General features: G+C 39.5%; 3 protein-coding genes across 4 annotated transcripts; all 3 read left to right on the top strand.

Moving 5' to 3' along the window:
* Nucleotides 1–4,042: 4,042 nt before the first annotated feature.
* On the top strand, nucleotides 4,043–6,358 carry LOC131314038 (uncharacterized). Its single transcript, XM_058342534.1, has one exon. The coding sequence runs from the start codon at nucleotides 4,043–4,045 to the stop codon at nucleotides 6,356–6,358; it is 2,316 nt and encodes a 771-aa protein (XP_058198517.1).
* Nucleotides 6,359–13,788: 7,430 nt separating this feature from the next.
* On the top strand, nucleotides 13,789–17,263 carry LOC131313119 (uncharacterized). The gene is made up of 2 exons (XM_058341244.1): nucleotides 13,789–14,053; nucleotides 14,670–17,263. Exon 2 carries the CDS (start codon nucleotides 14,814–14,816, stop codon nucleotides 17,118–17,120), a length of 2,307 nt encoding a protein of 768 aa, XP_058197227.1. The 5' UTR covers nucleotides 13,789–14,053; nucleotides 14,670–14,813; the 3' UTR covers nucleotides 17,121–17,263.
* A 2,279-nt stretch (nucleotides 17,264–19,542) lies between these two features.
* Nucleotides 19,543–23,233, top strand: LOC131313098 (G-type lectin S-receptor-like serine/threonine-protein kinase B120). Of its 2 annotated transcripts, none has more exons than XM_058341207.1 (7): nucleotides 19,543–20,956; nucleotides 21,271–21,381; nucleotides 21,475–21,698; nucleotides 21,774–21,984; nucleotides 22,177–22,414; nucleotides 22,527–22,674; nucleotides 22,786–23,233. In XM_058341207.1, the coding sequence occupies exons 1-7, from the start codon at nucleotides 19,657–19,659 to the stop codon at nucleotides 23,092–23,094; spliced, it is 2,541 nt and encodes an 846-aa protein (XP_058197190.1). In that variant the 5' UTR covers nucleotides 19,543–19,656; the 3' UTR covers nucleotides 23,095–23,233. The 2 variants fall into 2 exon arrangements, with proteins under 2 accessions (XP_058197190.1, XP_058197189.1); XM_058341206.1 differs by having other exon boundaries at nucleotides 19,546–20,956; nucleotides 21,469–21,698; nucleotides 22,786–23,232.
* The last annotated feature ends 1,243 nt before the right edge of the window (nucleotides 23,234–24,476 follow it).

Raw genomic sequence — 24,476 nt, 5'->3', positions numbered from 1 at the left:
TTCGTAAAAGTAAGCCATAAAATTTGTAAGGGTGTACCGTACACATTTTCATAAAAGGAGCCACAAAACTCACAAAGTGAGCCAAAAAAAAAAACAAAAACAAACAAACCCTCATAAAATGAGCCACAAAGAATTTTTAAGGTGGTGTGTATGGAGATGCTCTGCTCTAATAAAACCATATTTACCCAGAGGCCCTGCCCCTGTTTGATGCTCGTTGTTGAGAGCTAGACGGATTGAACTACCAATTCTATAGGCCACTTGAGCTTGTGCTTAATTTATTTATTTTTAATTTTTTGATCCGCGAGCTTGTGCTTATAATTGATGTGGAAAATTCAGCAGAAAGTGTAATATATATACCTCTGGACTACGAAAATAAAACAGTAATGAAGCTTGTGCTTATAATTCATTTTACTTCTACAATTTCCACCTTCTCTAGCTTCATTACTACTGTATTTTATTTTAGAGAGATGCGCGGATACGTAAATCATGAAGGAAAACAGAACAGTACTATGGAGTATGTTCTCTCCAATACATACAAAACACATAGGAGTACATATTTTTTGTTAGAACATGTGTGAACGTTGAGTCCTAGATCGGATAAACAGAAAAAGAGTTGGATATGGGTTATTCAATGTATATTGGACCCAAGTAATGTGGTGGACTCTTTGCCGTTACTCTCACACAAATTGGACCTTGAGCAAACAGTGGCGGGTCGATACATCGAACGAACTCCCAACATTTTTCACATATATATTGTGGTTCTATTATCTTTCCCATACTTGATGGTAATAATATTTGTTTAAGTACTTTGAGTGTCGGGGCAATAAACGGTTCGTGAGTTTCGCTTCGCTGCACATAAGCGGACTTGAAAGTCATTGTATCTTGAGGAAAGAACAACATATATCCAATCCGGTGCAGGAGGCGGTGCATCGTTTGCGGTACTGCGTGTCTCGACCACCTCATAGGCCATTCTAAACTCTTATTGCAATTTTGCATATTATTATGGTTGATTATTCGATTACTTCTTTTAACAAATACTCACAGCTTATTAGCTGGATTTAAAAGCGTTAGGGAAATTTTTTTTAATTTGCAACTTGGCATCATTTCTTTGTGGAGTCGACGTTGACTTTGAATGTTCAAAATGCGACTAGAAGAATTTAATAATGAAAATGTTGTCCGACATTCGTCAATAATAACGTAGCAAAATGTTTTAAAATTAATTTCACAACGTTTGTAGTAATTAGTTTTGTAGGGACATATAAAAGCATTCAATATTACTACTAGTAGTAATAATTCGAAAGCACTAGCATGGCAAAACCTTTTTGTTCTTTTGTTGTTGAAAAGACTTCGGTATTTTAAATGAGAATGATACTACTAAATATAATGATCACTTTTTAATGATTTTTTTGTAAATTTTTTATCGTAACCTTTTAATTTCTATTTTTCTCTCATCGTGCTCAAACACATTTTGATGCGAAACTAACAAAAGTTTTGTAACTTTTGGTCTTTTATCAATTTTCGTTAGTTTTGTGTCAAATTTTTATGAACTATTATTAATGTTTCTAAGCAAGAGAAATTTACAAATAAAAATTATTTCAAAATTTTGAGAACTTAATCAAAAAGACAACATTAGTTCACAAATCTTTCGATTTTATTTTATCATTAAATAGCTTTATGCAATATTCACCATCTATTTCTTTGTTTTCTTTTCAATATTTATGAATGAGGTCTCGTACAGTAAAATTGAATCTGAATTGTCCAGTGTTGTTTCATGGATCGTGTTTTTTTTTTTCTTTCATGTATCCTATATTTTCTGTTTTTGAAATTCTTTGCTTCTCTTTAAAAAATAGTAATTCTTTGCTTCAAAGATGGTAGGACAAAGCGGATCAAAAAAAGAAGATGGTAGGACAAAGGCCCCACGGATTTCCTTTTCAGACATTGATGAGAGAGAGAGAGAGAGGTGGAAGACTTGCTTATGGTCAATGACCTCGAATTATTTTATTGAGGGCATTGACGAACTTTACTCTAGCCACCGAGCTGAGTTCCCTGAGCAGAGGAGGAGAAACGCTCGCCCAAATTCAAGAACAAATCTCAAATTACCCAAGAGAATCAGTACCAAGACAGCTGCTGAAATCAGGTAATGCCCATACTCCAGCTCTTTCAGCTCCATCTTAACAATGTTTAGGCTTACAGATTCTGCATCTACTAAGATTAGGAAAATTGCTGTTTGTGGGTTGCCTCTCAGAGAGAGAGAGAGCAATTAGGCCCCGTTTCCAATAACAAAAAATTTAAAACGTATTTTATCATCTCGTTTTTACTAATAAAAAAATTTCCGTATTTTACTAGCTTATTTTCACTGACAAAAAAAAAAATTAGCAAAAATTATTTTTGTTACAGTACCTCTACTCATAAACCATCAACAATTTATTCACTATCGAAAATAACTTAATATTTCTTAATAACTTATTCACTACCGGAAACACTTAACAACTTTTCGACCACAAATATTTTTCTGCCCTGTTTTTCACTGGTGGAAACACCCCCTTAATCATCTTCGGACTGTGCTAATCTGCGGGGACGGAACTAGAATTTTACCATCGCAGTGGCGAAATGTAATGAATTTTTTTTATTTTTAGTATATAAAAATTAATAAACTGCTATATTTCTTTCATATGGTGCAAATATCATCTATTGCTCAATATAAACTCAATAATGGATCAAAAACATTCAATAACTTCTCTAACTTTAATTGAATATTGAAAAATTGAAGAAGACTAACTTTTTTTCCAATGGAGTTTGAGAAATTCACACAAAACGCTTAACGATAAATAATTTTTTAATTTTTCGAAATTCCACTAATGCACAGTGCCGACATTGGAAATTTGAAAATTTGGAACTTTACTAAACGAGAAATCCACTACTGCCGTGTCATGCACAGTGCCGACTATTTTGGTTAACTTGTTTAATTTTTTAGGATAAGTTATTTTATGTGAAGTTGTTTTAGGTTAAAGTGTGGATTTTTTTTCTTAATTAAATCTCATCCTTCATATTATTTCATTTTGGCCCATTGAATTTAGTTTTTGAATACTATTTTGCGTCTCTTTTCCTTTCTTAAAATTTTTTTTTAGAGGATTTAAGACCAGTATATTGCAAAAAATAAGGAAAAAAATATAGCGGTGGCGAATCTATATAAGTTGGGGATAATTTTAATTTACGTAAAATCATTGCATTTTCTAAAAATTTTGCCATGGCGGCCGCCCCTAGTAGACCCCTCCGGCTCCATCCTTGCTAATCTGTTCCATCTCCACTACCAACAAAGTGTTTGTATTTGTTGTATCTCTGTCTGTTTGATGAGTGATTTTTCAGCGCTCTCAGAGTACTAAGGCCATTTTCTCGTGAAGCTCCAAACAAATTATGAAGCGATAAATGTTTCAGCCACACTTTTTTGTGATTTTTGGGGCAAATATTTAGAACCACACCCATTTACGCACACTCACAAGTGTGTGGGAACTGCACACATTCAGTGTGTAGGGCCTATATCCCTGAGAGTGTGGATATGTAACCGGGTGTGGTTCCAGCATTTCTTTTTTTCTGGGACAAGGGGCAACACACTGTGTTTTGTGGTAACTAATTGGCCGGAGTACTCACATAGTGATGTCATATCGTACTAAGGGAGCACCCAATAATTAGTAGTTTTTGTGTGTATGTGAAAGAGAGAGCGGAACAGACTGAGGGGCAGCTAGGCAGGGATGACCGCCCAAGTTTTAAAATGCAAAAAATTCTTGTTGTCATAGTAAAGATTGGTTTAAAGTAGGAGTATTTAAAAATTCATATAGATTCTCACCCAAGATTTGTACATTTCTTATTTTCTTTTTCCTATTGCAGCCCTCCGAAGTTTTGAATCCTGTGTTCGTCCTTGGTAGAGTGTAGGTGCATATTCCTTTCCACGTTCAACTTGTGCTTCTAATTGATCTGAATCATCTTCACTAGCAACACGGTGTTTGTGTGAGACAGTGACAAGGGAAAGTAGTCAGCATACATAATGGGAAAACATGGGCATGGGCATTGGCAAGAGTTGTGGGAAACATGGGATCTCCGGGTAGTGATTCTCCTCAGTCTCTTGCTGCAAACTTTTCTCATATTCTCTGCACCTTTGAGAAAGCGCATGTCGACTGTTTATATAGTGATGCCCATGTGGCTGGCATACTTGCTAGCCGACCTGAGTGCTAATTTTGCTGTGGGGCTCATTTCCAAGAGCCAGGGTACCTGTAAAACCTTTGGCCCTTTCTCTGAGCCGACCCTTCTGGCATTTTGGGCTCCCTTTCTCTTGGTACACCTGGGGGGTCCTGACACCATCACTGCTTTTGCCCTTGAGGACAATGAGCTCTGGCTCAGGCACTTGCTTGGTCTTGGTTTCCAGTGCTGGGCAGTCGGTTATGCTTTCTTTCAGTCATTTGTAAATAAGGATTCATTTATAGTTAATGAACTTTGGCTCCCCACAGTGCTAATGTTCATCGCTGGACTCATCAAGTACACTGAGCGGACACGTGCTCTCTACCTTGCTAGTACCCGCAGATTCAAAGATTCTTTGCTCACAGAGCCCGATCCTGGGCCTAACTATGCGAAGCTCATGGATGAGTACACATCAAAGATAGAAGCAAGACTTCCAACGAAAATAGAGATGATTCCAGAACCTAGTAGGGTCAACAGAATGGCAAATAAGGAAGAAAGGGAAGATTTGAAAGATTTGAAAGTGGTCCAAGTTGCTTATAAATATTTTTCTTCTTTCAAAGGACTGATTTCGGATCTGATCTTCAGCTTCCGTGAGCGCAACCAGAGTCGAGACTTCTTTCTCAAGAGAACCCCAAGAGATGCTTTCAAAGTTGTTGAGGTAGAACTCACTTTCTTCTATGAGGTTCTCTACACGAAAGCCACGGTGGTGCAAACTAGGCTTGGATACGCGCTTCGGATACTTTCTTTTAGTTTAAATTGTGCAGCCACTGCACTCTTCTATTATAAGGAAAAGAAGGACTTTGAAAAGATTGATATTGGAATATCCTACACCTTGCTACTTAGTGCTATTGCTCTCGATTTAGTAGCTTTTCTAATGGTCCTTTACTCTGATTGGACTGCTATGAACCTCACTAAGTCTGAGCATAATCAGGTATCTGAGATCCTCAAGAAGGTGCTCAATGTTGATAGGAAAAGGTGGCCTAGGCCTGACACTGAAAAAAAAGAAAAAAAGCCCAGATGGTTTTCCCCCAAGAGAATCATGCAAATTGTGCGCCTCAGGTGGTCTGAATCTCTCTCCCAGTACAACTTGATAAATTATTGCCTGCACCCACGATCGTCATGGTGGGAGACAACGATTGACCTTTTTGGCCTAACCAATTTGCTAGATGGACAGAAATACGTGACAAATGTGGATTTCACTGATGACTTGAGAGATCTTATTTTTGAGGAGCTGAAAATGAAATCTGAGCTAGCAGATGACTTAGAAACAGCCAAGGAGATATTTTCCGCTAGAGGGGATTGGATTCTTCGGTTTGAAAGTTGCACTGACTTACTCCGTTGGATCAACGAGGTCGACTTTGATGAGAGCCTTATTATGTGGCATATTGCCACTGAACTCTGCTACAATGATGAACTCAGTAAAGATATGAATAATGGGAGCGCTAATGGTACAAACCCCGGGGGTCCAGACAACAACAAGTTCCGCGAGTTGTCTAAGCTCCTTTCCAATTACATGTTATACCTTCTAATCATCCAGGCCACAATGTTGTCCACTGTTGGAGGTATTGGGCAAATAAGATTTAGGGATACCTGTGCTGAAGCCAAGAAATTCTTTCGGGGAAGAAAAATTGGGAAGTCAGGGGAAGGGGGGAATTGTCTGAATATCTTCTCTTTTTGCAAATGCTTTTGTGGCAATGAATTTGACAAGGGGCAGCAACAGAGTCGAACCACTTGCTGCTTCAAGACACGTTGTTGCAAAGGGGAAAAAGGACAAGATCAATTACAGATAAAAGCCTGCGAGAGTATCCTTGCTGTTAATACAGCAGTTGAACCTGTTGCTGTTAAGGGGGACAGAAGTAAATCTGTTTTGTTTGACGCATGCATGCTGGCCAAAGAGCTGCAAAAATTAGAAAGGGAAAGAATGTGGGAAATAATAAGCAAAGTTTGGGTTGAATTGTTGTCCTATGCAGCGAGTCATTGCAGAGCTTATACCCACGCGGCACAACTTAGTAAAGGTGGACAGCTCCTCACTTTGGTTTGGTTGTTGATGGCTCATCTGGGGTTAGGGAATCAGTTTCAGATAAGTGAAGGCCATGCAAGGGCAAAACTGATCGTGAGGAAGTAGGTTGTTACGTTTTTTTTTATTAATGATTGTTAGGTTTATGCTTTTGTTTTCTTTAGAAAATCTACTTAAAGGCCACAGTGAGATAACACTGTCAAAAATGTGGCAATTAGTCAGTGGTTACAAGTTATAGACACTTGTGCACATCTCTGTTTGATTTTGTGTTCATATGTATTTCATCTACTTCAGTCAGACGTTATGTATTGAACCGTTTCTTGTAGTGGCTTGCCGAACAATGGGACCGTGCTATTTTCCATCTTGTCAATTAGTTTGAGCTCATTTTATGCTTTGACTACTCTGTTTTGTTGTGAACAAGTGGAAGCTAACAAAGTGGGCTAAACTTAACTCACTAAATTCAGCACGGAGAAGGTTTATTCCAGACTAACATCGTCCGGAAGTCATGCCTGTGTCAATCCTGGGCTCGAACTAGGTGAGTAGAAACCTTCGTCCAATTATGGGTCTAAGAGAGGCTTGCAACCATGGAGGCTCTGCTCATAATAAGTTCCAGAAGGGAATGCTTATTTTGCTAATTCTAGACCATATCCAACAATTCCGAATTAAGGTCATTAACAGGAAGAGAGCTTTGATGCTATGGCAGCTACTTAAGTTGTTGACTCCAATGAACGGCTTGAAGCCTTGAAGGTCCCTATTAAACCTATGACCGAAAAAAGTGCAAATTAAAGAGGACATTTCTTTGAAGATAGTGCAATGATTCAGATCGTTTTTAGGGACACTTGACGCCCAACTCTTCTTAATACAACTGTGACATTGCATGTTTCTTGTTTGGTTTCTTAAGCTTCTAATGGTTGTGTTGTCTTTCTAGTCGTATCTTTGCAGGTATTCAAAGGATTTTGCTTTACTAGTGTCCAAAATGTTACTCTTGGTTTTTCAAGCTTGTTTTTAAGCTCTGTGATTGGCTGAGCAATTTTTTTTTATTTTAGAGGCAGTCTTCGGCATGCAGGTCCCCGTTGGTTTGATGCTTCTTGTTGGAATTCGGGGCTGGGTCTCTGTTGGTTTGATGCTTCTAGTTGTTTTGCTATGCTCATCAAGACCGTCAGTCAAAGCTGTTTTGTATCTTTGGGTAATTGGGTTGAGTGAATAATGCATGGCTTTGTACCTTTCTAGAACTATTTTCAGTACAAGATACGTGCTAAGGAGATGCTGGAATCAATTTGCTTGCGTCGACCTATCCAGCTGCACTTGTGAGGGTAATTTTTTTTCAAACATGCAGTATTAATGGATTAGTGAGTTAAGTTAGCGCAAAAGTGTAGATACTGGTTCATCAACTCGAACTTGGAACCTCGGAGAACTAAACTTCTAGAACATGTACGTTGGCTTTTTGACGGTATAGTTTAGATATTTCTATACCTATTGAGATCAATATTCTTCATTGAGAACGACACTGAATTTGTCGTCGTTTTGCATGAAATTGGTGAAATGGAAGGCCAATAAGACTTCCAATAACTTGTTTGCCTCATTTTCCAGATGAACTGGTTTCCACAATCTGCAGCACTGCAAGTGAGATGGGCATTAGCTACCAAACCCCAACAATGTATTCTCACCTTACTCTTTATGATTATCCCTTGTTCTGCTACGTTTTCTGAATCATCGGACATATAAAACGGATCGACTTGTTGGAGATGGCAGAACTCTTATCTGCTCATGATCTTGATCTTTCCTTTGCTTTCTCTATCATGTTCAATCTATCCCTTTGGTCAGGGGCGGCTCCACTATTCCGAGGGGGTTTAAGTGAACCCTAATGATTTAAAAAAATGCACTCAAATTTTGTAATTTTTAAGGACACATCGGTATGAGGAGGGGAACTTAACCGGACTTCGGAAGCCACAACTAAGCCTTTCAAATTCAACCTCGACAGCAATTACGGCAGCTGTTGCTGGCTAGGGTTTGATAGTTTTGGGCGGTGGTGTGGGTATGAGAAATAGAATGATAAAAATCATGAAGTAATTCATTTGGTGTGGACATTTCAACAAGAAATCTCCAACGAGAAAAAAAAAAAAAAAAAACACGAAATACAATAGGACGAGAGGCAAGCACTTCCAATAAATTCTCTGTCGGACCGTTTTTTTACCTTCTTTCCTAAAATCAATATGTGTTAGGAAGTTTTTTAATTAAGTCTTTTATGGCATTAGACATCGCATCCGTAAGTCTGTTTTTAGAACGGTCGAAGGGAGTGGTATTGCATAACTAAATTCATGGAGCACTCCGGGCCCAATATTATCTTCACTGCTTAACGTGATTGTCATTGGGGGAGATATTATTAAGTTGCTATTTGGCCATGGAATCTTGTTTATTAAGTCGACGTTGACTGAATATCACAGTGCAATTGCAATTGCCCGAGGGTAGTCCGGTTGGTTGGTGAGTTTGCTTTCCATACAATTGCCCAAAGTTTGATTCTTGGAGTCAAGCCGCAAAAAAGTAAATTTTTGTGAATTCCTTAGTCCCAGCGCAGATGATCTGCCTTTGATTGGACCAAAGAAGGAATTAGTCGTGTACGTGTAAGCTAGCCTAAACACACCTTGACAGTCGGAAAAAAGATACAACTATAGTGGCATCTCCTCGAGTCTATTCAACTGTTCCACATCAATGATCAGGCCCGTTCATTTTTATGAACTCATCAAGTGCATCAATTGCATGCCAAGATTCAAGTTGACCGCATGTCTCAGATATGATTTCTGAACACATTATCATTAAAAAAATGGTTGAAATTGGTTTTGATCAAGTGTTGCAATCTTATTTTTGCAAGATAAATGTGTTCCAAAACTAACTTGATTCTTGGTAACAGTGGTATGCTTGATTTTCTTAACAAGCTAAATAAAATGAACCCTTTCAATCATTGATGGGCACAGAAAAAATCTTTTTCGAGCTGAAATTGTATTTCCAGTCTTTCAAGAGGATTGGAGAGGAGTTGGACTCTGCAAATGGCACCAGTGGATGCTCTTGAAGATTCTCTCACTCTATCAATATTTAGTTACTCCGTATCTACTAACTGTTGGGCTTGTTCTCACATGTGCGAGAAGCATGGGATCCCTCCCCATGCTTCCTTGTTTCTTTTCTCTTTTGCATATATGTATGTGTGTGCAGACAGACGAGTGTGGATCGAGGGGGAGCCGGTTGTGGCTCCCCGGAGAGTGCCGCCGGAGTGAGAGTGCACAATGTGAGGGAGAGAGTGAGGAGAGTGTGGGGGCCCGTTGTGGCTGAGTGGAACCGGTTTTGGTTTTCGAAGAGTTTTTGTAGCTTGTATATGTGTGTAAATATATGCAATGTGATTTTTCTCTCAATCTATCGGTGTGTGTGTAAAGGTGTGGATTGGGGTCGGGTCTCGACCCAAACTGTTGGGTTGTGACCCCAACCCTCATATCCACACCCCCAAGCATAAGCACGCAACCAAATAAACCAAGCACAAACGAGAAATCCGAGAAAAAACTCTTTATATATATTTACACATATATACAATTGAAAAAATCTCACTAAGATAGCCACAAACCGGCTTCCCTACTCCTCTCTCTCTCCCTCAATCCAATAGCTCTTCGACGAGCCCCGCTCCGTTAGGGGAGCTCTCACGCTCACACTCTCTCCCCCTCTCTCCTGTCGCTAGCACACCCACACCCACACCCACGGCCAAATGCCTTCGGCAGTCCAAACAAAAGGGGAGAAAAACCAAGGGATTTTATCTCCTACACTCACACCCATATCACTTGGGTGTACCCCAACACTAACGCTCTAAATTTCAGATACTGGCCGTTCCGGTTTGAACCCTCTTTTATGCGACACCTTTGCTAAACTCAAGTGGTTTTAAAACAAAATTTTAACACTCAATTTCTCTCTCACTGAGAAAAAACTCTAGCCACCTCCCTTCCTTCCTCTCCTTCATCCTAGGATTTTCACCAACAGGAGGGGAGGCTTTACCCTTAATAATTACTATGTTTTTCTTCCTCTACAGTGATGTTTTTATCGCTTTGAATAACTACTCCTTTTCAGTGAGGATTTTCTCTTCCGATCTCAAATTAATCTGAGAGTTTCTTTGGGTTAACTGCTCTTTTCTTTTTCTCTCGGCTTCCATTTGTCATCGACCCCTCCTCCGTCGCTCTTCCTCCATCGTCGCCAACGCATGGTCGCCGGTGGGGTGGCATTCATGGTTGTGGCTCTAGTTAGCATCTTGAGGTCGTCGGAGATACGTGACTTGTGGTCGTGGTTGTAGTGTTTCTGCCGGTTAAGGATTAGGATAGTTTGTGATATTATGAGATTTTTTCCTGTTATTTTTTTTTTCTTTTTACCTTTTTCGATTGGATTTCAATCAAAATTTGTGGTGAAGTGTGTGTTTTTAGACGGTAAACGTGTTTGGTTTGGGGTACGTACAACCATTGGGCTGAGCCCCTACTGTTGTGGTTGCTTGGTTCTTTGTCTTAGGATGAGTCTTTTACTGGATGTTTTTTATTTTTTGTAATGCAGGGTGTGCCGGGCCAACTTGCGTGCACCTCGGACTAATTCCTGCATCTCTTCTCATAGCCATTTCACATGCTTATGCATGGAGGAGAGCACGGTATTGCTTGTCTCGACCACCCTACGGACTATTCTAAACGCTTCTCTATTGCTATTTTGCATATTATTATGATTATTTATTTGATTACTACTTCAATATTATGTGGATTGATCGACTTATGATTATGGTGAACTCATTTATGCGAACAGAAAATCCTACATAACGTATAAACTTTTTCAACAGATGTCACACGATTGACACTAGCGCTCTTCTTTTTGTTCCCACAAGCCAGATCACGACTAGTTGTACGGTAAGAGCATCTCAACTCCAAACCCAAACTCATGTCAAATTTGGATTTTACTCAATTTATTCACCAAATTTGGTGAAAACCCAAATTCTCTGCACCATATTTCAACCGACTACTTTGTGGCGATGTTTCACCATAAGGAGCTCGTCGTTGTTGGGTTTTGTCATTGGAAGGAGTTTGTGAGGCATAGTTAAGGAAGGGGGCTTGACAAAGACCCAGTGGTACGTAAAGGCGTAAACAGAGAATAAGTAGAGATACGTAAAGGCGTAAACAGAGAATAAGTAGAGATGGACGAGGAGGCTAGGGTAACTGAGGGTACGTAGCAGAGATTCAGAGACAAAGACGCAAGAGAGAGAGAGAGAGAGAGTCGTCAAGAGTTCGTCGATCATCAAGAGACGTAGAAGAGACAGAAACGCAGAAGAGTTCGTCGTTGTCATCACTCAGGCGAGAGTAGCAAAAATCGAGAGAGGGATGCATTAGATTTTCGGTTTCGACAGTGGTGAGTGGCAGAGGATGGTGGTTAGAATTGAAATCTGAGTAAAGGGATGGAGATACCCATACCAAATCAAGCTTAATTTAAGTAAGGAGTATAGATGCTCATCATGGTCTTCCTAATAAATACTCACAGCTTAGCTGGATTTAAAAGCGTTTGGAAAATTTTACTCCAAGTTGGCATCATTTCTTTATGGAGTCGACTTTTGACTAAATATCAAAATGCGACTAATAATGATGAAAATGTTATCCGACATTCGTCAATAACGTAGCAAAATGATTTAAAAATTAATTTCACATTGTAGGGACACATAGATGCATTCATCAATAATTCAAAAAAGCACATGCATGCCAAAACCTTTTGTCCTTTTGTTGTTGAAAAGACTTCCGTATTTTAAATGAGAACAATATAATGATGGATGACCTTGTTCGTTTGAGAGTTTTAAGGAAATTTTTTTAAAGTCATGAGTAGAGAGAGATAAATAAAAAAAATTTATTAGAAATTGTGCTCAGAAATTTTAACTTTTGAGACAACAAACGAACAATTTGATGCAAAACTAACAAGGTTTTTATTAAATGATTTTGTCTTTACCAATTTATTGAAATTTTTTTATCATAACTTTTTAATTTTTATAGTTCTCTTGTCGAGCTCAAACATATTTCAAAATCATTTTGATGCGAAACCAACAAAAGTTCGTAACTTTTTGTCTTTTATGAATTTTCGTTAGTTTCTGTTAAATTTTTATGAACTATTAATATTCCTCGACAAGAGAAATTTAAAAATAAAAATTATGTCAAAACTTTAATAACTTAATCAAAGACAACATTAGTTCACAAATCTTTGGATTAATTTTTTTTTATCTTTAAATAGCTTTATATTCAAAATCTATTTCTTTGTTTTCTTTTTGAAATTCTTTGATTCTCTTTGAAAAATAATTCTTTACTTCTTTTAAAAAACATTTCTTTCAAAATGGTAGCACAAAGGGGTTCGGCTCTCCTCCAGAATGCTTCTGTCCATTATCATCTATTGTGTGGTTGAGATTCATTCTATAAATCCACAACTATATCCATGGCTACACTTTTGCCACATGGACTTGGCCATTTCCCACCCCCAAAGACCACTGTTTATGGCTCGCCAAAACATCTGATTACCATTCAACTAAACTTTTTTTAATAACTTTTAGTTTTGTCCTTATTTGAATTTGTTCTTATTTGTTAGTTTTGTGCTAAACTTTTATGATTTATTGATTCGTCTCGTCAAGACAAATCGAAAAAGTAAAAAAAATTATTTTTACCCAAATATTTTGAAAATAAACCATTTTTAAGTAAAAAAAAGGTCGAAAAAGTATACCTGTTTTGCTAAAAAATGGTTATTTTCTAAAATATTTGGGTAAAAGTAAAAAAAAAAATTACTTTTTTGATTCATCTTGACGAAATGAATCGAAAAATTAAAAAAGTGAGGCGCAAAATTAATAAACGTGAAAAAAATTCAAATAATGACAACTAAAAGTTAGAGTAAACGTTGAGTGGAATGGAAATGGGCCCAACAAGTCTAGCAACAAGTTAAAACACAACGGAAAGAAGAAAAAAACTTAAAATACAAGCACAACAAGTTCATGGATCTACTTGTATTTTACGGTTTTGGATACAATTGTATCTGCAGTTATATTTTAAAGTTGTGTTGCTACACTTGTTGTGCTTATACTCCCTCCGTTTTTAAGTAAGAGTCCATGATATTATTTCAAACACTTCAAAAAATTGTTTATATCTTTCAATCTATAATGCTAAAAATATTCAATATGAATCTTGTTTGATAGATCTCAATTAATTTTATCATACAAAATTTTTTTAAAATTGCAAAAGATATTATAAATTAACAAGTAATAAACAAGACAAAAATAACCAAAAAAGAAGAAGAAGTGAAAGTGCACTCTCATTTAGAAACGGAGGGAACAAGTTTTTTTATTCTTTCCGTTGTGTTTTGACTTGTTGGGATCAGACTTACGGAGTAATTCTTATTTTGGCGAGCCAAAACAGAGAGCTTTGGCATGAAAAATGACCAAATCATGTGACAAAAGTGTAGCCATGAATATAATTATGTATGCATAGAATGAATTTTTAACCACACCATGAATGAAAATGAACAGAAGGATACAGGAGGAAAGCCGAAACCAGGACGAAGGTCCCAGAGGGCCAGAGATTCCTTAGAGAGGGGGAGAGAGAGAGGTGGAAGACTTTCTTATGGTCAATGACCTCCGATTATTTTATTGAGAGCATTGACGGACTTGACTCTACCTCCAGAGCGGAGTTCATTGAGCAGAGGAGGAGACACTCTCACCCAGATTCAAGAACAGAACTCAAATTACTCACAGAATCACTACCAAACAGCTGAAATCAGGTAATGCCCGTCATCAAGTTCTTTCAGCTCCATCTTAACAATTTTTAGGCTTACAGATTCTGCATCTACTAAAGATTAGGAACACTGCTGTTTGTGTTTTTCTCGCGGAGAGAGAGAGAGAGAGCGCTTATTCATGTCCAAACTGTGCTAATCTGGTCCCATCTCCATTACCAACAAATTGGTTGTTTTTGTTGTATCTCTGTCTGTTTGATGAGTGATTTTCCAGCGCTCTTTAAGTACTATGCCCATTTTCTCGTGAGGCACCGAACAAATTACGTAGCGATAAACGTTTCGGCAACACTTCTGTTGAGTTTTTTGAGGTCAAAATTGATTGTCCAGTCCACGAAATGGACTGGAGAGGATCCAGTTCCTTTGCAGTAACTAATTGGCCACAGAGAGAGAGAGAGAGAGAGAGAGAGAGAGAGAGAGAGAGAGGAGGAGGAGGAGGAGGAGGAGGAGGAGGAATGGATTGAGGGGCAGCTAAGCAGGGACTACCGCCCACCCTAAGTTTCAGAACTCCTTGTGGTCACAGTAAGATTGGTTTAAAGTATTTTAAAATTCATATTTGTTCAACCCCATATTTTATACATTTGTTATTATCTTTTTCGTATGGCAGATCCATTCGCCCTCCCAAGGTTGGAATTGTGGGTTCGTCCTTAATAGAGAATGTACGTGCATATTCGTTTCCACGTTTGAATCATCTTTGCTAGCAACACAGTGTTTGTGTGACAGAGTGAGAAGCGAAAGTAGTCGCAGCATAATGGGAAAACATGGGCATTGGCAACGGTTGTGGGAAACATGGGATCTGCGGTTAGTGATTCTTATTAGTCTCTTGTTGCAGACTTTTCTCATATTGTTTGCACCTTTGAGAAAGCGCGTGTCAACTGCTTATATAATGATACCCATGTGGCTGGCATACTTGCTAGCCGACTTGAGCGCTAACTTTGCCGTGGGACTCATTTCCAAGAGCCAGGGTACGTGTAAAACCTCTGGCCCTTTCGCTTATCCGACCCTTCTGGCATTTTGGGCTCCCTTTCTCTTGGTACACCTCGGGGGTCCCGACACCATCACTGCTTTTGCGCTTGAGGATAATGAGCTCTGGCTCAGGCACTTGCTTGGTCTGGGTTTCCAGTGCTTGGCCGTCGGTTATGCCTTCATTCAGTCATTTCTCTTTGAAGGCTCATTCCGCGTTAATGAATTTTGGCTCCCCACAGTGCTAATGTTTATTGTTGGACTTATCAAGTACACTGAGCGAACACGTGCTCTCTACCTTGCTAGCTCCCGCAGATTCAAAGATTCTTTGCTCACAGAGCCTGATCCTGGGCCTAACTATGCGAAGCTCATGGATGAGTACACATCAAAGATAGAAGCAAGGCTTCCGACGAAAATAGAGATGATTCCTGAACCTACTAGGGTTAACAGAACAACAAATAAGGAAGATTTGGTTCCTTTGTCTGATTTGAAAGTGGTGCAATCCGCTTTTGGGTATTTCGATACTTTCAAAGGATTGATTTCAGATCTGATCTTCAGCTTCCGTGAGCGCAACCAGAGTCGAGATTTCTTCCTCAACAGAACCTCAAGAGATGCTTTCAAAGTTGTTGAAGCAGAACTTAATTTCTTCTATCAGGCTCTCTACACGAAAGCCACGGTGGTGCAAACTAAGCGAGGATACCTGTTGATCCGAATACTTTCTTTAGGTTTAAATTGTGCAGCCATTGCGCTCTTCTCTAAGGAAAACAAGAATACGCTTAAACCAGTTGATATTGGAATTACCTACACTTTGCTCTATGGTGCTCTTGCTCTTGATTTAATAGCTACGGTAATGTTCCTTTGCTCTGAATGGACTGTCGTGGCCGTCACTAAGTATGAGCTTCCTAATTGGGTCACTAAGTTCCTTGAGACGATGCTCAATGCCAAGAGGACCTGGTGGCCTGAAAACCGTAGAAACAAGCCCAAATGGTTTTGGAAGATCGTGCATATTGTGTTCCTCAGGAGGTGGTCTGAATCTCTCTCTCAGTACAACTTGATAAAGTATTGTCTGCATCCACGTGCGGAATGGTGGGAGAAAACTATTGATTTTTTTGGCCTAACCAACATCTTAGACGGGTTGAAATATGTGGAAACTGAGGATTTCAACAATTACTTGAGGGATCTTATTTTCAAGGAGCTGAAAATGAAATCTGAGCTTGCAGACGACTTAGAAACGGCCAAGGAGATATTTTCTGCCAGAGGGGATTGGATTCTACGGTTTGAAAGTTGCACCGACTTACTCCGTTGGATCAACGAAGTCGACTTTGATGAGAGCCTTATTATGTGGCACATTGCCACTGAACTTTGCTACAACATTGATGAAGACAAAGAACATACAAATAATGGTCCCGCTAATGCTACTAACACCGAGGATTCTGACACTAAGAATTCCAGAGAGTTGTCTAAGCTCCTTTCCGATTACATGTTATATCTTTTAATCATTCAGGCCACAATGTTGTCCACCGTTGCAGGCATTGGGCAAATAAGGTTCAGGGATACATGTGCTGAGGCCAAGAAATTCTTTCGGGGAAGAAAAATTGGGAAGTCAAAAGAAGGGGGGATGTGCTGTCTGAATATCTTCTCTTTTTGCAAATGCTTCTGTGGCAATGAATTTGAAAATGGGCAGCAACAGTGTCCAACCACTTGCTGCTTCAAGGAATGCTGCTGCAAAAGGAAAAAAGGACGGGATAAATTACAGATACGAGCCTGTGAGAGTATCCTTGCTGTTAATACAGCAGTTGAACCTGTCGCTGTTAAGGGGGACAGAAGCAAATCTGTTTTGTTTGACGCGTGCATGCTGGCCAAAGAGCTGCAAAAATTAGAAAGGAAAAGAATGTGGGAAATAATAAGCAAAGTTTGGGTTGAATTGTTGTCCTATGCAGCGAGTCATTGCAGAGCCTACACCCACGCGGCACAACTTAGTAAAGGTGGACAGCTCCTCACTTTGGTTTGGTTGTTGATGGCTCATATGGGCTTAGGGAATCAGTTTCAAATAAGTGAGGGGCATGCAAGGGCAAAATTGATCGTGAGGAAGTAGGTTGTTATGTTTTTCTATTAATGATTGTAAGGTTTATGCTTTGGTCTTGTTTGAATAATCTACTTAAAGGCCACAATGAGATAACCCCGTCGGATATGTGGCGATTTTAGTTAGTGGTTACAAGTTGCCGATACTTTTGCACATCTCTCTCTGATTTTGTGTTTACATGTATTTTGGCTACTTCAGTTAGGCTTTATGATATTGAGCTGGAGAGTGAATTAAGCTGCAATTCTTCCAATGCCTAGCCACCTACTTTTCCTTAAATGGGCAGCAATGTAGATTTGGGTCAGACAGATTTGGCCGTTATATGGGAACATTCTTGGGATTGGCTCGAATCAGTGGGCTTTCTCTGAGCTGTGGGGAGCCAAGAGCTCAGTTGCGGCAGAAACCAGAAGGAGCTCACAGTGCATTGAAGTTGCCTTGATGCTTACCTTCTCTCCAATTCGTGTGCGAAAATCCAGAGAGATTGACATAGATTTTGTGAGTTGAGTTGATTTTGTAAGCCTCATACGTAGTGAATCTGCAGCCTCCGTGGACGTACCCGATTTTAAGGGAATCACATAAAATCTTGTGTTCTCTTTTTGGGATTTACACATCCGTTGTATTTCTGTGTGTATGTGTTTGGTTTGATGACCTTGTCTCCTTGTAGTAATTTAAATTCCTGATCCTTTACTCTCTTTTTTTGTTTGTTTTTGAAGCAGTGGTTTGTCTTTAATAAATGAGAATGTGGGTAACATTTACTGTGGTAAAAAGAAGCCTAGACTTTTGGCATCCAACTACAGCCCAAATTTATACACTTACTGGGAATAAGCTTGAACAAGAAAACACCGCAAGAAAGCACCATAGCACAAAACAAGTCCAGGGTATACCCATGGGCAAAACAAAAATAGCAACAACTAAGCCGCAGCTAAACCCTACCCACGTATAATTGAACATATCCCTCCGGAATCTTGTGATGAAATCTTGGTAATTGACTTCGGACTTTTTCGAATGAAATTGCCTCTCGTTCGAAAAATAATTACACACACACACACACATATATATCGAAGCGATTTTGCGGACAACCAATTAAACACCTAAAAAAACACCACAAATCTCAATCTCATAGTTGCCAATCAAATTTTTATGATCCGAATGCATAATGTGATTTTAAGGTTACCCTCGAGAAATTAGCAAAAAATATGATTGGAAAGTTCTTGTTTTGAGCAGTTTTTAATTGAACCTTCATCAAATCTAAGCTAAAAACTGCTCAGATCAAGTTCTTCCTTGTCTTTTTTTTTTGCTGATTTCTCTCTCCCTGTCTTTGAGTTGTTTTTTTAGGTGTCTAGTTGTAAGAGAGAGAGAGAGAGTATTCCTGCAAGTGGGCCTAGAGAGAGAGAGAGAGAGAGAGAGAGAGAGTATTCCTGCAAGTGGGCCTTATGTTTCATCCACTGTCCACGATTCATAGAAAGCCCAACATAGTCCATCTATTCCTGCCACTCCAAATCAACGCATAAGAAAGTCCAACATAGTCCCCCCACGTAAAGTCCAACATAGTCCCCCCCACGTGTGATTAAAGTAAGAATGTTTTTCAACTTGTTATTAGGTTTAGAATAAATTAGTAGGTGAAATGTATCACATGGTTTTGGGTTATTGGCAGCCAATGTAGAAGTCTTCTACTTCTACATACATCAATATTGCTGAGGAATTACACTTTCGTTTATTTACCATATCAGTTGGCTGTTTACCTTTCAGACTACATAGGTCCGGTAGATACTCGCACAACATCTCCCGCGAGCTCTAAGTCTCTACAAGATCAATGAATCGTTGCTGCGTCTGCTAAAGTTTTTCAAGGACCGAGCGAGGTCTTGGCCAACACCTAATGCTGCTTTGCTCGATCTTTGTGTTCTTGACACTGGTTTGAAAGCAGCAGCAGCACTGCACACACAAAAGGAAAAAAATGGACAACTACAAGTTTTTAATAAAAGTCCTGATTTTACGAAGTGATTTCACCTTCCATTTAACCATCATGTTTCAAACTATGCTGATGCGGTAAAACTAAGTTCACAGAGCTCAACCCTGTGCGTCCAAAAGTGTTTGGACGATCCAAATTTTAAAATAACTATTCCAGGGAAGAGTTCGGACCATTGATTGCTGAGACGGACGAGTGAGATCGTCTGCCTCCGTAGATAACTTATTCACAGAGGAGCCATGAATAAGAATCTCTCTTTCTAGACACGCCTACCTAACAAAATATTAATATGCGTCAAAACAAAGGAAAAGAACGACACAAGTAGGCCATTGTCAACTAAGAATTTTCAACGAGGTCAATTTTCCCAACTTTCCATTGAATCAGTGCAAGCCCACAATTGGCAGCCAAAGAAGATTCTTCCTTCCATCCATAGATATATTCTGCTGCTGCATTTTTTTGAGATGAAGATTCTGCCTTCTGCTTTAAAACTTCATTCCAATTTCCAGATGATCGATTATCTTCCAAATATTTAGATTTTTTTTTTAGTTTATCTGCAAACACGCCTCCAAATATTTAGATTGTAAAATGGGAATAAGTTCAAGAGCCCCAACAAGTACTTTTTGTTGGTCTGCCTTGTTTATGTTCTTTTATTTTTTCCTATTCTGTTCTGCAGCAAACAACATCACACAGGGCCAATCGATTAGAGATGGCGAAACCATTATCTCTGCAGGCCAAAAGTTTGTTCTTGGGTTTTTCAGTCCGGAAAATTCAACATACAGATATGTCGGGATATGGTTCGACCAGATTCCGATGCAATCAGTCGTTTGGGTCGCAAATAGAGAGAACCCCATATCAGGTGAAGCTGGAGTAATGAAACTCGAAGACAACGGGAATCTGGTGGTTTTAGATGGGAATGGAAATTCAGTGTGGTCTAGTAATACCTCATCTGTATCAAATAGAACTACCGCGATTTTAGGGGACACTGGCAATCTAATTCTCTCAAGCAGTGATCTTATAGGTGATCCAAATAAGGCCTTTTGGCAGAGCTTTAATGATCCGACCGATTCGTATCTACCTGACATGAGAGTCCACATGAATGTTGAGTCAGGAGAGAACCGCGTTTTCACTTCTTGGAAAACTGCTAGTGATCCCTCTCTTGGACAATACTCGATGGGAGTCGACCCACGTGGATCACCACAGATTGTGATATGGAATGGTTTAAACCGGCGTTGGAGAAGTGGGCATTGGAATGGACTGATTTTCACCGGTGTTCCGACCATGAAGGCTATCTATTTGTTTGGTTTTAAGCTTTTTAACGAAGGAAACGGTAACTTGTACTTTACGTATACGAAAGCAAACAGTTCTGATCTAGTTTGGTTTCGGATAAGGTGGGATGGAAACGAGGAGCAGCTGTGGTGGAACCAAGAGAGGAATGAATGGAGCACTGTTCAGTTGCAGCCTGCTAATGATTGTGAGGCGTATAACAAGTGTGGAAGTTTTGGAAATTGTTTTGCGACGGAATCTCCTATGTGCAGTTGTATGGAAGGGTTTGTGCCGAAGGATGCGAACCAGTGGGGTAGAGGAAATTGGACAGGCGGGTGTGTTAGAAGGACCGATTTACAGTGTGGAACGAATAGCACTGCGACTGGAGAAGTAGACGGGTTTTTGAAGATTGAGGGAGTGAAGTTGCCGGATTTTGCAGACTCGATGGAGGCAGCGAATGGGAACGATTGTGAAGAGGAGTGTTTGAAGAATTGTTCGTGCAATGCATACGCGTTTGTGAGTGGGATCGGTTGCATGACATGGAGTGGAGAATTGACGGATATTCAGCATTTTGTCGAAGGGGGGAGTGATCTGTACATCCGCCTTGCTAATTCTGAATTAGGTAAGGAAAACTTCAATTTTGATGGTAGTTATTCCCTTTCATATTATGTTTCTGATTTCAGCTTAGTTTGTCTCAATGTCCTATAATCGATAAATATTCAACTTCCTAAAGTCGCGTTACGGAGATACACACACACAACAAGAATTACTTCTCTTTTTGTATTGTTTGCCTGTGGTGTTGTCAAGAAAATTGTGAAGCCAAAGTGCGAGTAAGCTGGTCCGGACACCTGAGTTATCAAAAAAATTACTATAGTTTCTCAACTTGTGTTGATTCCAATCAATGTAATGACTTTTTATGTTTATCTTTGGACAAAGGTAACAAAAGCAAAATTTCCAAGCTCGTGATAATCGTGATTGTAGTACTGGGAACATTCTTCCTCTGTGTATCTCTTTGGCTAATTTGGAGGTTCAGAACAAAAGTGAAAGGTAGAACTTCAAATTTGGCTTGTAAAATAAATAGTGTTGGCTTTTCTTAATGTTGTGTTGAATGCTTATTTCCATTTGATTACGTAGTTACAGCAGTCTCAACTTCACGGTGGAAGAACCATCAATCGCAAACGAATGACGCAAGAAGTAGCGAATTTTCAACAGATTTCTCAGGACCAGACGAACTTGGTGTTGACAGGCATCAGTGTCATGCACCAGAATTTTCAGTGGTTAGCTTTAGAGATATAGCTGCTGCAACGGACAACTTCTCCGATGAAAATAAGCTTGGAAAGGGAGGGTTCGGCATTGTCTATAAGGTATGAATTTTCAACTGGTGTTGCAGAATGTTTTCTCAATGTACTCAATGAAGCTACTAATACTTCTTATTTCAGGGAAAACTTTCAGGTGGAGAAGAAATAGCTGTAAAGAGGCTTTCGAAACAGTCAGGACAAGGTTTGGAGGAGTTCAAAAACGAGATTATATTAATCGCAAAATTGCAGCACAGAAATCTTGTTAGACTTCTGGGCTGTTGCACAGAAGGTGATGAAAGAATGCTCATTTACGAATACATGCCAAACAAAAGCTTGGACTCATTTCTTTTTGGTTAGTTTTCTAGACTTACTACTGTTTTCTCCCCGTCAATTTTCTGACTGAAAAATAAACTTAATCTCCACAAGACGAATCTTGTGGAGGTCAATTATGCATAATTCATTTCACTTCTATTGAAGTTTTCGTTCATTAGTTTTTCCATTATTGCTTTTTGATGGAATGAATTTTGATGATGGATTATGGCAGATCCGACTAAGCAAGAAAAAATAGACTGGAGAAAACGCTTCACAATCATTGAAGGGATTGCACGGGGACTTCTGTATCTTCACCGAGATTCAAGACTCAGGATAATCCATAGAGATCTAAAAGCTAGCAACATTTTGTTGGATGAAGAGATGAACCCCAAAATTTCCGACTTTGGCATGGCCAAAATTTTCGGAAGAAACGAAAGTGAAGCAAGCACAAGCCGAGTTGTTGGGACATAGTGAGTTGACTGTTTGTTTTTTTTTTTTTGGCATACCAAATATGGTAATCTTTCTAAACCATTCACAAAATTATTACTTTTAACAATTCACCATGTTTTTCTTCAACTCTAGTGGCTATATGGCTCCCGAGTATGCAATGGAAGGTTTATTCTCATTGAAGTCCGACGTCTACAGCTTTGGAGTATTGCTACTAGAGATCATAAGTGGTCGAAGAAACAGAAGTTTACGCTCCCCAGAATACTCAAACATTATCGGTTATGTAAGTCTGAAGATTATGGTCTATGTTCCTAGCTTCAAATGAAAAGAAAAAACTAGTATTTGATTTAGTTAGTTATTTCTGAGTTTGACAATTGCTGTGAAACGGTTTCAGGCGTGGGATTTATGGGATTCTGGGAAAGCAATGGAGTTGATTGATCCTTCTGTCGCGGGTTCGTGTCACCCAAACGAAGCGTTGAGATGCATACATGTGGCGATGCTATGCGTGCAAGACTCAGCAGGTGATAGACCGACCATGTCGTCGGTAGTGCTGATGTTGGAGAGTGAAAATGCTACACTGCCAATTCCTAGACAGCCCACTTTCACATCAATGAGGAGCTCTCGTGGCGTAGACGTGTTGAAGGAAAGCCAAGATGTTGCATCCTCAAACGATGTGACAATTAGCCTCATCATTGGTAGATAACCAAACTATTTTCCTCTGTTTTTCTCCATCTTATCGAGAGGGATGCTAGGGAGTTTTTGTCGATCAAATTTGATGAATCTTTACTTCAGAGCTGCACAAGCTTTGGCCAGAAATTTTTTGTTAACTATTTTTTGTGTGTGAATTTATTTGTAATCCATTGGTCATTTATTGTGGAATAGAGGTATAATTACATGCTGAAAGAAAAGGATAAAATGTTATGCAGTCCACTGCTCGCTAATTTCTTTAGTGCATACTGATAAGACCCTTTTGGTGTGCAAAACTATATTTTACCCGTCTTGTCTAAGAGATCCGGTCCACCTGATGGTGTCGATCAAAATGACATTGACACAATCTCGAATTAAACGTATCTCATTGGTTCGATGGAAACACAAATTCGTGTTAGCATCATTACTTGATTTCAAACATTCTACACCAGAAGATGATGTGTTGCTTGTTGGAAAAAATTGACCGCTGCAATTCTGAACTGTTGGCGAAACCTCCACAAATGCTGAAATACACTTCGAGTCACGACTATGTCGCTTTCCTAAAGACAGTATTTGCCCCCACCAATTCCGGTATGCAAAGGGTTACAACAAACCTGCCTTCAAGATAAATCGAAGCCCGAACTTGATGTTCTTTCTGTTTTCGTTTGCACTAACGAAACGGACAGAATATCTGCTTGAACGAATATAGGAACCGAGAACCACTGTGTTCTATTTTCTGCAGCAAAACAGAACGCAGAATGAATGCTAGAAAATATAGAGAGAGATGTGGGAGAAATTCGGATTATGTGTGTAATTATCAGCACTGAATTTTGCTAAGTAGTGGTCTATTTATAGACCACTACGCACCCATTGAGAATGGGTATGCACCCGATCTAATCTGACCGTTGGATCGGATCCTACGGTTTAGATCGATCAGTCACACCCAGTCACACCGAACTGGTGTGCTGTTTCACTCACACCTAATCAGATTTGATCCAATCCGTTGGATGGAGCCCATTCGCAGCCGACGGCTAAGATCGCAACTCTACGAACCAACGCACCCGTAGGCTCGAGTTGCACCCGATCGGAACCGCTCCGTGTGACTCACTTGCCACGCGTGTGACACGCGACATCCACGTCAGCGCCACCTTACTGCCAACTCGCAATAAGAAATGGCGCCAATAAGGCGCCGACGTGCTAAGTGCAAAGTGCGCCGCTAAAGCGCCACAATGCACCACAGCCCACGCTGCGCGCGTGCGCGCGCGTGTGTGAGTGTGTACCGGCTCTACCGGTATGGTGCAAAGCACCAAAGGGCTGCACCACACTAGATCATTAGTTACTTTCATTAGGAATGTTTCCTAATATATACCACTCCAACATCTCTCAGCTTACTAATGT

Source organism: Rhododendron vialii, chromosome 13a, assembly GCF_030253575.1.
Source record: "Rhododendron vialii isolate Sample 1 chromosome 13a, ASM3025357v1".
Classification (NCBI taxonomy): domain Eukaryota; kingdom Viridiplantae; phylum Streptophyta; class Magnoliopsida; order Ericales; family Ericaceae; genus Rhododendron; species Rhododendron vialii.
This window is presented reverse-complemented; position numbering and strand designations above follow the sequence as displayed.